The sequence below is a fragment of the Mesoplodon bidens genome, assembly GCF_964165515.1.
Source record: "Mesoplodon bidens genome assembly, chromosome: 9".
NCBI classification, from domain to species: domain Eukaryota; kingdom Metazoa; phylum Chordata; class Mammalia; order Artiodactyla; family Ziphiidae; genus Mesoplodon; species Mesoplodon bidens.
Window position 1 is genome coordinate 78,986,431 of NC_138166.1, and position 13,038 is coordinate 78,999,468.

General features: G+C 40.1%; 1 protein-coding gene across 1 annotated transcript; it reads right to left on the reverse strand.

The window, feature by feature from the left end:
- Positions 1–3,773: 3,773 nt before the first annotated feature.
- On the reverse strand, positions 3,774–4,693 carry TAS2R16 (taste 2 receptor member 16; the record flags this gene model as incomplete). The annotated part of the gene is given in 2 exon segments (XM_081243777.1): positions 3,774–4,027; positions 4,030–4,693. Coding segments are annotated over 2 exon segments (897 nt in total). The 5' UTR covers positions 4,673–4,693.
- Between the last annotated feature and the right edge of the window lie 8,345 nt (positions 4,694–13,038).

Consider the following 13,038-nt stretch of genomic DNA (forward strand, 5'->3'; position numbering starts at 1 on the left):
TAGAAAATATAAACATATCAACAATGATTAAGAAGATTGAATCAGTAATCAAAAACCTCTTAACAAAAAAAGCCCAAGACCAGATGATTTTACTAGTGAAGTTTATCAAACATTTAAAGAAGAATTAACAATAATCCTTCTTGAACTCTTCCAAAAATTGAAGAGGAGGGAACACTTTCAAATTAATTTTATGAAACCAGCTTACCCTGATACCAAAGCTAGACAAGAACACTGATGAACATAGATGTAAAAATCCTCAACAAAATACAAGCAAATCAAGTTCATCAGTACATTAAATGAATCATACACCACGATCAAGAGGACTTTATCCCTGGGATGCAAGGATGATTCAACATGCACAAATCAATAAATGTGATACACCACATGAATAGAATGAAAGATAAAATTCAAATGATCATCTCAATAGATACTATGAATAATGAGAGTTACATAGGGTAGACTGCTTACAAGTTGGACAATACAGGTATATAGGCCCTTGGTGCCTGAATCTCATATCTAGCTAACTCAAGCTCTCAAAAGAATTTCCTTGTTCTTAGCCCAAACATCTCTGTTATTCTTTCTAAAGTATCTTCCTTTTAAATCCTAACCAAATTTAATTTAATCCAAATTAAAACTTTTCACTTCTAATCATAGAACATTTTTATTTTATGGAATAGATTTTAATCTGTTTACTACTTTTAATGTCAACTTTCCATGGCATGTCCATTAGCTGAATATTCAATAGCAGATGATCAGGGGTTTCCTCAAAACTTGTATATGAGGAAATTGCACATAGTACCCAAGATTTGGGGGAATGCAGAAAATTTTCAGACCATGAATGTTTCCATTTTTTTCTAATGGAATGTGAGAGTTTATTTTATTCTGAAGGACTTTAAAGGGAGGGATACATGATAAAAAGCCTATAAAAGGTGAAATATATGATGTTTGAAGTCTCATGGTAGACTTTTTATATATATTTAAAAAAAGCACTCATCTAGATGAGGTGCTTTGAGCAGTTCTGAAAAATATTCCAGAAAGCAACTGCTTTGATTCCTAAAGAAGAAATTCTAAATAATGCAAACTTTTTTTATAAGCATCTGGGTTTTTAATAATTCTGTCTGCCTACAACAAACTTGTGAGTGCATAACCACTATTTTAATAATTATTTTCTCTACACTAGTGTGTAACACCATATTTGACTTTGCTTATGCAGGCCATAAGTTCCAAAAGGCAATTTCCTGGGCCACAAAGGCATCCATTTGAAAACACTTGAGATTGAATCAACATACTTTAATAAAAAAAAGTTATATAATCTAAAAAAAAAAAAAAAACCCCAAAGAAACCTCTTCACTCCTTTAAAATTTATCTCTTCATTTCATTTCCTTTTCCTTTGCTTCTTAGGTCTGGTATTAACAAACAGTATGAACTTAGGTAATTCACATGACTTTTGTCGGTCTGTTTCCCAGGATTGGATGATCATGACCTAACTTGTCCAGTTGAAAATGATTAAATGTATGTGGAAGCTCTTTGTGAACTATTAGATACCACAATGATAAGAGGCAGATATTATTTCTGTTTCTACATTTTATTTTATTAATTTCTGGATACCTTCCACTGGCTCTAACATCCCTACCTCATGCATATCCTTCCTGGATACCTTTTCCATTGCACTTTACTCAGAATAAGACAGCGAGAGTATTACAAATATTTAACAACTTCTGGAAGAGTAGCTGTGTATTTGATAGTTGGGAGCAGAGGGGGAAGGTTTTTCTTTTGTCTCGTTTCTCTATTTACACATATGTGTGGGATACAGTTTCTGTTTCTTTCAGCTTTCTGAGATTTTTAGAACATGCAATATGTGGATACAAATGACCAATAGCAATAATTCAAATTTCAGTTGCTTTTTTGTCTCACCTATTCCGGTAGGCTCCCAAACTCTTGCAACCTGCCACCCCACCAGCTTCCTGGGATTATGTGGTCAGATAACACAAGGTTGATACCTGTGTTTTATTTTCCTTTATTTATCCAGTCCCATTTCATCTGGTTATGACTCTGCTCCCCAGACATTACTGCATTCACCAGGCTCTGTCCCACCTTCTGCTCCAGTTGAACCATTGGAGCTTGGGAAATGCTAAGGCTGCTGGGGTGCTACTGTGAAGTGGGAAAATACGCTTTACTGCCCTCTCTATGTAACAGTAGAAATGCTGCCGAGATATATCAAATGGAACAGAGTCTTTGGAAAAAGTTTTTTCAGTTTGTACTTATACTTCACACCCTCAGTTCCAAATATGAATTCAAGGAATGACTTGACTGGGAGACAAATCAGAGTGATAGACCCAAGACCAGATCAGAATTTCCATTCCCTTCCAGGACTAAGCTTTCTTTTGCAGTCAAAACTTGAGATACCTGCATTCTTTTTCTTGTAGGATGTTTTTTTCCTCTGGAGGTGTTTGAGCCTTCTCATGGCAGAACCGGAAGTTCAGTTCATCAGACATGCCCCATATATATAAAAGGTGAAAACAATTATATTCATAAACTCTGGCATCAGAATGCTTTAAGAGATGAAGCTGTCCTTAGGAAAAATACCCTGACAAGTACCTGGAGCAGATGGAAGCTGAGACTCAAAGGTCCAGAGGTTGGCAATTACTAAGACACTTTGTTGCTAGTGGGTGAGGGTGAAGAGGAGAGAAATAAGGAGAGAGATGCCATGGGATTAAGGTAGGACTTAGCCCTATAAGGAAAAGAGTATGAGAGAAACCTGTGGGATTGGGAGGTTGAAAGGACTTCTAAAGAGCAGGAAAGTCCTGTATGTGATTTTAATTCGATTGCTGTGTGGTTCCTGTATTCTTATCCATTTGGGAGGGACTTTGGATTGTCAGAGAGCACAGAATAGAAAATTACAGAAAACTTAAGCCAATGTCACTCAGATTTTACAAAGAGGAGTTCCCAGCTGACATCTGGGTTATGTATGGAAGAAAATGAGCTAAGCCTCAATCCGGGAATATTTCTAGAAAGTCCATTCTAACTTGTGGTACAATGAAGAGGCAAGAATCCAGCCAATGGAAACTGTGTGCAGTTGGTCAAATTAAATTGCCAATATTTGAAGAGGTTCCAGGATGACCCTAGATTGGGTAAGTCATCTGCTATTCTGGGGAAAGTAACGTCTTGGCAAGAAAAAGAAGAGTTAAAATTTGACTTGAATATTAAAAGCAATAAAGGCACAGTATTTGGAAGAGACACAAATAAGGAAAATCATATTATTGAATAAAAGTACAGAAGCAATGGAGAGAGAGATACAAGATCTTTTCTTGACTAAAATATGGAAGGTAAATCAAGGGCTTAGCATGGAGAACATTCAGGATGTGGGCAATAAATTCTTGTGGGGAAGGGATTCATATTAGTATGAAGAATTGGCAGTCACGGAATGGGTCAAATAAAAACAAAATGCAGATACCGTGACTTTGGGTCTCTTGTGTTAAATATACTGGGAGAGAGATTTCAGAGGTAGAGAGGACTAAGGAGAGATGGAGATGTCATGAGAAAGTTGGGGCCAACCTGGGGACTGTGGAAAGGAAAAGAAAGGAGTGGCATAGAATAGAGAAGGGATTGCTTGTTTGGAGATAGGTGGCTGTAGGGAAAGAGAGTGAGGCTTGCATTTATGGTGCGTCACTGTCACACAGGGGATTGTCAAGAGTCCTGCAGGTTCGGTTATTGATATTAGTTGTATCAGTGCAAACACCCATTTGCCCAGGGGTCTTCTTGTCCCCTGTGCCTCAGGCAGCCTCTAGGCCCCAGCACCTTACCTTTAAAACCCTTTTCAATTTAGGGCTGCTCAGCATCAGTGAAGTCAAATGAATAGAGACTAGAGCATAGATGATAGCTTCCCAGGCCCAGAACCAGGACCCCTTATTAAAAAGGGCACCCCAGATGGAGATTAGTAGGGTCAGAAAATAAGAGGTGAAGAAAATGAGGAGGACGGCAAGAGACCTCAGGGCAGTAGAGTGAGCTTGCAGGCTGGAGAGTGGCTGGTGTGATGATCTTTCATCTGCCTCAGGTGTTGGAATAATAAGGCCATGAGCAAGACGGTGGAGGCCAGGAACAGGAGGAAAGGAATAATCAACACAACCACTTGCTGGTACATGGAAAAATCCCACAGGAATATCTCAAGTCTCTCAGTCATGATGCTGTTTCTAGGGAAATGCCTCATGGAGATTAGTTGAATCTTGCTGTAATGCCCAACAGCTGCAAAGATGATAGACACACAAGAAATCAGCAGAGAACCCAGCAACAGCCGAGGAACCAACCTCACAATCCTCCACTTGAGCCAGAAGATGGGGTGGCTGAAGGAGGAGACTTTGACACAGTAGTGGACAGCAAACATGCTGGTCAACCAGAATGAAAGAATGTTAGTAAATTCCCAGACGATACTGAAGTACCAAAATTCGTAATTAGGGTGGAAGTGGGAGCACAAGTTGTACAGCATCGATGACCACAGTTGACAGAAGCAGCAGACACCCAGGCCGGTGAGATTCATTTCCACAGGTGACAGCCTTTGGAAACTCACCCACTCTGTGCCCAGCACTACAACAGTTAAGCTGCTCTGCACAATTATTGTCAAGAACTTGAGCATATAGATGATCATGAAGAAGACAGAGAGTTGGATGGCTATCATCCTTCTATTCCAAAGAAACTTCCTGGGCACAGACTCAGAATCTCTGCAACAATTTGCAGGTAGGGACCAGATTCCTGGCCCCACTAGTGTTTCACACAAGAAAATATTTCCCTCTGGATGCAAATTTTTCTGGGCTTATTTTTGACTTTCCCATTTTCCTATCTGCAGGATTTGCTTATGCTTTGCTTGCTGGTTTGTTATCAGGCCTGGATGCAGGGAAATGTTGTTTGAATGTGGATTCTTGCTCCTGAGGTGATTTGATTATTCCCATAAAAAGCATCCCTATTTCATAACCATGCTGTTTGTTTATTCTTTATCTGCCTGAGGTGTCTTTAGCTTGTTTCCCCATCTTTTTAATAGAATATCCTGTCTTTTAACCTAAAGTTTGAACCACAGGATAGATAAATCCTTCTCTGTCCATTCACATCCTGGGTAACATTTCTGCTCATTGAGTGCTGTAACAATGTCAACTTCAGAAACCATGTGTCTCCAGCTTCTACAGCAGCTGGGCGTGGATGCTACAATCAAAGTTTGAGTGCATAGAAAAAGCAATAAAGAAAATCTTTGCTTTGAGATTCCGCCCACGAAATTGCTGGAAGCTGAGACCTTCAAGTATCCTCATCCAAGACGGGCCGCTTTCTTTACTGCCCATTGAATTTCTCAACTCAGAGAAATCACTGCACGGTGCCCCCAGCACTCTCCCTACAATTGAGGTGTGGCCTCCTTGGCTATTATTCTGCCGATTCCTGTACCTTGAGCTTATGCTTTATATATGTTTGGGAAATGTTCTTGTTCCATTATCATCACCATTTTTCCCCCCTTATATGGCGAGGCTCTGTTTGTCACTGCTCCCATTGCTCAAGATGAATTGAAAGAGGGCCCTCTTAACCACTAGTAAAACATTTTGAAACATGGGGTCTACTGAATAGAGAAGCGTAGAAGCCTTGCTCTCTTTGTTTGTTTATGTATTATTGACTTCGAGCTCTCCCTTCTCTAACCAGCCTGTGGAGACAAAGGTAATCGCTGTTGATGGTAACTTCGATGTCCCTGGCCCTGCTGTAATCTGGTTCTGTAAAGTTGTAGCCCTCTGTGAAGTCCCTACTAGGTATTTCTGGAAGTGTCTCATGAGGGCTCACAAGCAAGTCTGACCCCAGTGGATGTGGAGTGGGCTGATCCGTCAGGCACCTGCTGAGGATAGGCACTTGGCAGCTGCTTCCCTGTCCAGCTGTGTAGCCTGGCCTGGGCTGCACCATCCCCTGTCTGTGCTCTTGCTGCTCAAAGCTCCACCCCATAGGCCCTGAGACTGAGCTGAGCAGCCAGATGTCTGTGGGGAAGCAGCCCAGTATTCACACTCTGAACTGTTTGAGGAAACTTGGAAGCTTAACCCTTAGTCCTTCTATTCGTTGTAATCTCACTAGAGGCAAATTTGATGTGCAGTTGCCCAAACAACTACAATAGCACCCTCTTGAAGCAAGCCCTTTTTCTATCTCGATTCTGGGACCACAGTTCCAAGTATCCAGTGTCGCTGGTGTGGAAGTGAATGCGTGGTGGTGTATGGTACCTTGGAATATGAAGATGGTAATTGAAAGCCTCAGAGACAAAAAGATCCCTATAAGCAGGACACTTGAGATTTTGTAGACTTTCAGCGCTATTTTAGACAAGGGACAAACTACACATTACTTCTAAATAACTCAGTATTTAGGAATCCAGAGCTATATATGCAGACCAGAAAATGAATTCAGGAAATTAGTTCCTGAAAACTGTACCAGATAGACACCAAATATTTAATTAGTGCCTTCAAAATTGAGAGGATAATTCTGATAATTACTAGTTGATGAGGGAGACAAAGTGAAAGTCATAGAATCCTTGAAAGTAAAACAAGAAACCACTGAACTCACGGTGCAAAGGTAAACCACACTTAAAAATTACACTAGGAAACAGAATATTAGAAAGCATCTGACCTGCATTCTCAACAAAATGCAAGAATCAGGAAACTTTAAAAGGGAGATGGCACCTTTTAGTTTTCAATTAAAAGGTGAATTGGTTGAGATGTATCCAGGTATAAGAAGGGAGAAAGATAAGAAATGATGTGACGTGAAATATGCAATAATAACATTAACACCTGCCTTTTGTCCTGGATACACTAGGCGTGTTGCCTCCGGTATTCACTGCCTCATTCTGAAAACCCTCAAGGCCTGGCTCTACTGCACTCCACAGGGGCACTCTCCATAATGATAGTGACCAATCGAATAACCCAGATTCTCTTTGTGAAAGTTTGAATGAGAGACATATAAAGTGAGTCCCTAACTGGTGGTTGATGTTCCCTGGGGTTAGGAGTTCAAAGGCTGGCTCTTTTCTTGTGTGGGCATGTGAATCCTGCAGAGCAATCTCTGGGGTCCCTTGATTCAGCAACTAGAACACAACAGCCCCTAGTAGGTACTTAGAAAATAGCTATTGAATGAATGATGAGTACAAGGAGAGCAGACCATGTGTTCTACTATATCACAAGTGTAAGGGCCTTGAAAATCATAAAACTAGCCTCCTAGCATAATAGAGAAATGCACACATGTGATTATACTCTTATGTCATTCAAATAATTGAAATTGACAAAGATGCTAAAAAATAAGTGTGCCCAAATGGACAATTTTTTAGGGAGAAACTTGTGGCTTGGACATTTAATTTGAACAAATGCTTCAAAATTGAATGAGACAAATGGTGATTATAAGTTCTTATACATCATATGTGACATTGTGGAGAGTGGTTCCCATGATCTGCACTGCTGTGAATGTGCATTTATTGATCAGTGTTTGGACCAGTGGGGCTGACAAATGGACCCCAAGTTAGTACAATATGAACTCAGCAATGTGACTTCAACAATTGTTAATATAACGTAGTTTATTTACATCGTTAATGTCCCCCTTCCAGAATATTGACATCCTAATGCCCCAAACCTGTGAATATGTTACTGTATGTGGCAAAAGGGACTGTGCAGTTGTGATTAAGGACCCTGAGTGGGGAGATTATCCTGGAAAACCTGGGTGGGCCCAATGTAATTACAAAGGTCTTTATAAGAGGAGGCAGGAGGTCAGAGAAGGAGATGATACAATGGAACAGATTAGAGTCATGACCAGGTAATCCACAGGAAGCTTCTTTTCAGTCTGTGCTTAGTCTAATTTTTTCAGGATATATTTGTTCTGTGGAGGCAGATGCTATTCATCCTTGAAGGTTGTGGGAATAATGATTTCATCCTCACCTTAAAATGAAGAACACACTTTGTTTACCTGCCTTCCCCTTTATAATTCCCTTTCCTGAAAAATAGAACTCTTTTTCCCACAGGCTTGTCGTGGAGTTTTGCCTTTGACCCTTGTTAAACCAATCCCAAATTTGACCAAAAAATAGTGGAATCAGATGTTTCCCAATTAGCCAAACACATTTTCTTCCTTGTGTTACTGGAATTCTGTAACAGTCAGAATCGATCTTTTTCACGTGGCAATGGCTCCCAAAGGGTCAGCATTTGAAAAGAATATCTAATAGTAACTAACGTGGTCCAAGCACACGATCCAAACTCATTCTCTCTTCTGTTTTTAATTCTGCCATCAACCTGTGCAGCCTGAAGCAAGTTCATTTTTTTCTTGCTTTTTATCTCATTCTTTAAATAAGAATCATAGCATTAATTTGTTTAACCTCCAATTTATTGAATGTACGCATTACTGAAACCCTGGGAGCATGTACCCAGTCAATTGGCAAATTGCAAATTGTAGAAAATACAAGAACTATAATTTAATACTAAAATGATGCCATCCAAAGGCCTTAGGCAAAATTCTGGCCAAAAGGAGTTAAAGACCATCCCCACCATCAACAGCAAAACAACTGTGATTCAGGTGACAGACAACTCCATTCAGCACTGCCTCTGTTTTCATCACTCTTCCCAGGCACTGGCCCTGCTGCCTTAGAACATTTCAACACTCAAGGTGCAGAGCCTCTGGTGATCTGAGGTAACATGGAGGAGAATAACACTCCTCCTCTCCTGTTATATTCAGTTAGAGGGGGGAAAAATAAAGCCACAAACACACTCCAGAGCCTCAGAGATGTTTTCTTTACTTTGTATCTCTCCCTAGGACATAGCACAAGTCCATGAGGTTGGGTGGGGTTAAGGCAATTGAATGATAAACACCACCCTCAGAGACATTCCTCTCTTGCAGTGTCTAAAGCTGTGATCCCTATGGATTAACAGCATCGGCATTTCCTGGAGAATAGTTAGAAATGCAAATTCTTGAGCCCTACCCACACCTATTGAATCAGAGATTCTGGGAGGGAGACCCAACAATCTGAATTTTAACCAGGCTTCTAGGTGATTTTGATGCTTGATTCAGTTTGAAAATCATTGATTGAAACACATCATATCTGGTTCCTTCTAGCCTGGGGAGGACTCAGGTCCTTGTACGTACAGGCTACCCTGTGGCCACTCCTCAGGAAGCTCCAGCTTAAATAGATTTATCAGTCTCCAATGGCAGGCTCAACTTCGGCCCAAGCTGAGACTTTCTCAACATATAAAAGAAGTGAGATCTTTGGTTTTGTTTTTAATAAATGATGTCCTACTATGAAAATTTCTTTGTTCTAGTTTTGGGGCAGAATAAAATTTTCAGATGTTGAAAAGAGGGATTTTGGAATAAATCTTTACTAAAAATATGTGGTGGTGGGGAGTGAGAGGTTGACTATGGAAGAGCTGTGAGAAATCTTCACTTGGTTACCTTCTGTATGTTTCTCAACTACAAAGTCAGTAACTCATCAGCCAGTGCTGGGTGCACACAGTGGTGCCCACTCTGTGCATCCAAGGGATGACTTGGATACCTCTGTACCACCAAAGCATTTGCACAGGAAAAAGACAACAGGGAAAGTGCAAACAGCAGGATAGAAAGAGATGAAGATGAAGAAAAAAGGAATAAGAATGAAGAGAAAGAGGACAAGCATTCTCAAACCTCCTGGTCTTTGTCCCATCTCAGAATTTGGAGTTGTTCATGGGCTGCCTATACCCTCTTTGTAGAGGCAAGAAAGGCTCTGCAGGGACTATGTCCCTGGAGTTTGAAAACAATCATTTCTCAAGGATAAACCACGTGTGACTATCCTGCTAGTCTAGGTCCAGCCATCTTCCCCCAAACCTTCATACCCATAAATACATACATTTTTTAAAGATAAGTAACAGCATGTTTTTGTATGGTGCAAATGATCTAGTAGAGGAGGGGAAACTGATGATGCAGGAGAGAGAGACAGAGAGGAAACTAACTTCTGGGAGCGTTGTCTTTAGTAAGCAAGAGGTGGTAGGACTTAGTCAAGTAGAGGAGTTGGCCTTTGCTGCCTGCAAGGATTTTTTTCCCCTAGTAGCAGGAGGAAAAGAAGCATACACGTGGTGATAACATGTAGAAGTTCCTTTCTTACGCGTGTTTTTCAGTGAGGTGGGAAACAAGGTTCCGTGAGTTGAGAGTGAGGAAGCGATGGGAATATTGGAATTTAAAGACAGAGGCGAGTTTGCACAGTAGATCTTTAGGAGACAAAGACGTCGCGGGGTTGTGCTTCACAGAACTCTAGAGGGCAGTATTTGCATAGACTAGTCAGCAAGGAGCTGTGGCGGCTGTGGCTATGAAAATGTGCTGCTCAGATTGCCTGCTGCTGGGAATGTAATTGGTGAGCCAAGCTTCTGGATCCAGAACCACATTTGCAATAAGAGCCATGCTTCCCGTGCGCTGGGCTCACCTAGTGACTGAGCATGGCAGAGGTAGAAGGAGGAATAGTGCTGATTCATTCCTGTGAGATGCGGGACTCATCAACTGTGACTTTGACTCAAGGACACTCTTCCTTCAGGCCAGGACTTTCTGAAAACTGCACTGCAGCTCAGGAATCTTCCTCCCCTTCATAGAGGTCAAGTCTCCTCTCAGGCTGGATTCTATCTTTGTCTTCTCCAGCTTCATCCTCCTTTTTTTTCACAGACATTTCTCCAATAAATCTCTTGCATATCTAATACTATTTTGGTATCTGCTTTTTGGAAGTCTGAACAAACATAAGTGATACCAGGAGTGGTCTGAGAAACAGGTGATCAAATGGAGTTTGGACTGACAAACTCATCTCCCAGCAGGCAAAGAGGACCTCAATATGAGGGTTATTTAGGGCACAGATTGTCCTTGGCACAGTATGGTAGCCTGGTTGCTAAAGATTTCACTAGTGGTGAAATAGTCAGAGAAAGACAAATACGGTATAACATATGTGAAATCTAAAAAAGCCAAATTCATAGAAACAAGGATAAAATGGTGGTTGCCAGGGATTGAGGGGTGAGGAAAATGGGGTTATGTTGGTCAAAGGAGATAAAATTCCAGCTATAAGCTGGATAAGTTCTGGGGATCTAACATACTTGAAAGTTGTTAAGAGAGTAGATCTTAAATGTTATCACCACAGAAAGAATGGTGATTATGTGAGGGGATGGAGGTGTTGACTAATCTTATTATGGTAATCATTTTGCAATATATACATGTATCAGATCATCATGTTGTACACCTTAAACGTAAGTATATGTTTATAATATCTCAGTAAGGCTGGAAAAAATAACAGACTAGACCCTGCAGATGAAAAGATCAGTGAACTTGAAGAAATAACAATAGAATGTATATGAAACCAAACTCAGAGAGAAAAAAAGCTAAGCCAGGGAGAGGGAGAGGGCGAGGGCGAGGGTGAGAGAGAGAGAGAGAGGGAGAGAGAGAGAGAGAGAGAGAGAGAGAGAGAGAGAGAGAGAGAGAACACTGCTGTAGAACAGCTTCAAGTAGCCTAATATACATGCAGCTGGAGTCCCTGAAGGAGATGAGATGGGGGAGAAGGGAAGGAACAGAGAAACATTTGAAGATATGTTTAAAAAAAATAAGGTAGTCTCTGTAGAAAAATAGAAAAATAAAGCATGATACATCTAATCAGTGAAATATTATTCACTGCTAAAAATAAATGAGCTATAACGTCATGAAATAAATCGAGGAAACTTCAATGAATATTACTAAGTGAAAGAAATTAATTTGAAAAACCTACATAGTCTATAATTCCAATTGTATGACATTCTGAAAAAGGCAGAATTATGGAAGATCAGTGGTTATCAGGGGTTGGGGGAGTATGGAGGACTTTTAGGGCAATGAAACTATTCCGTTTGATACTGTAATGGTAGATACATGTCATTGTACGTTTGGCAAAACCCACGGCACATACATCACCAAAAGTCAACCTTGATGTAACCTATGGACTTTGGGTGGTGACAATAATGTGTCAGTGTAGATTCACCGATTGTAACAAATGTATTACTCTGGAGCAGGATGTTGATGCGGGGGAAGCTGTGTGGGGGGGGATGGGGGGGACAGGAGGTATGTGGGAACTCTCTGTGCTCTCCGTTCAATTTTGCTGTGAAACCTAAAACTCCTCTAAAAAAACTAAAATCTATTTAAAAAAAGAATGGTCGGAAAAATTTCCAAATTCATGAAAATTATAAACCTACGGATCCAAGAATCTCGATAAACTCCAAACACAAGAAACATGAAGAAAATTATGCCAAAGCATATAATAACAAAATTACTTGAAACCAACGCTAATGAGAAAATCTTATAAGTAGCCAGAGCACAAAGATGCATTAGATACAGAAGAAAAATAAGTATGATAGAAGACTTCTTGTAGGAAACAATGAAAGCCAGAAGGTAGTGGGGCAAAATTTTAGTACACTGAAAGAAAAATTTTAAACTTTCAACCTTAAATTCTATAACCATAAAAATATCTTTCAGGAATTCAGGTCAGATAAATACTTTTTCAGGCATATGAAAGCTGAAAGATTTCATCTTTAGCTGACTGACCAGATCCAGTGCTGGCAATAATATGGAGAAATTGGAGCTCGTCTATATTATTGGTGGAAATGTGAAATGCTGGGAGACTTGGAAAACAGTTTGGCGGTTTCTTTAAAAGTTAAACATACACCTACCATATGATATGGCTATTCCATTCCTAGGTATTTATTTACCCAAGAGAAAGAAAACATATGTTTGCACAACAACAAAAAACCCCAACATTTTGGGTAACCCTAAGTATCTGAAATTTTTTCTTACTTCTGTTATGGTAGTATCTTTGCTCATTTTAGACCTTCATAATGGAAAGTTTAAAATAATGGAAAGTTAAAAGCTCTAACATGCAACTTATCTAGAGAATACTCATTTGTTGACATACCACAAATTACTGTTTTATGAAATGAGATTTACGTGTAACAGATGAACTCTCTTTCTTTGTTTTTGTTTTTTTTGTGGGTCATGTAATTCCTTGGTCTTGTTTTAACCATGTGGGGAATGAGCTTAAGA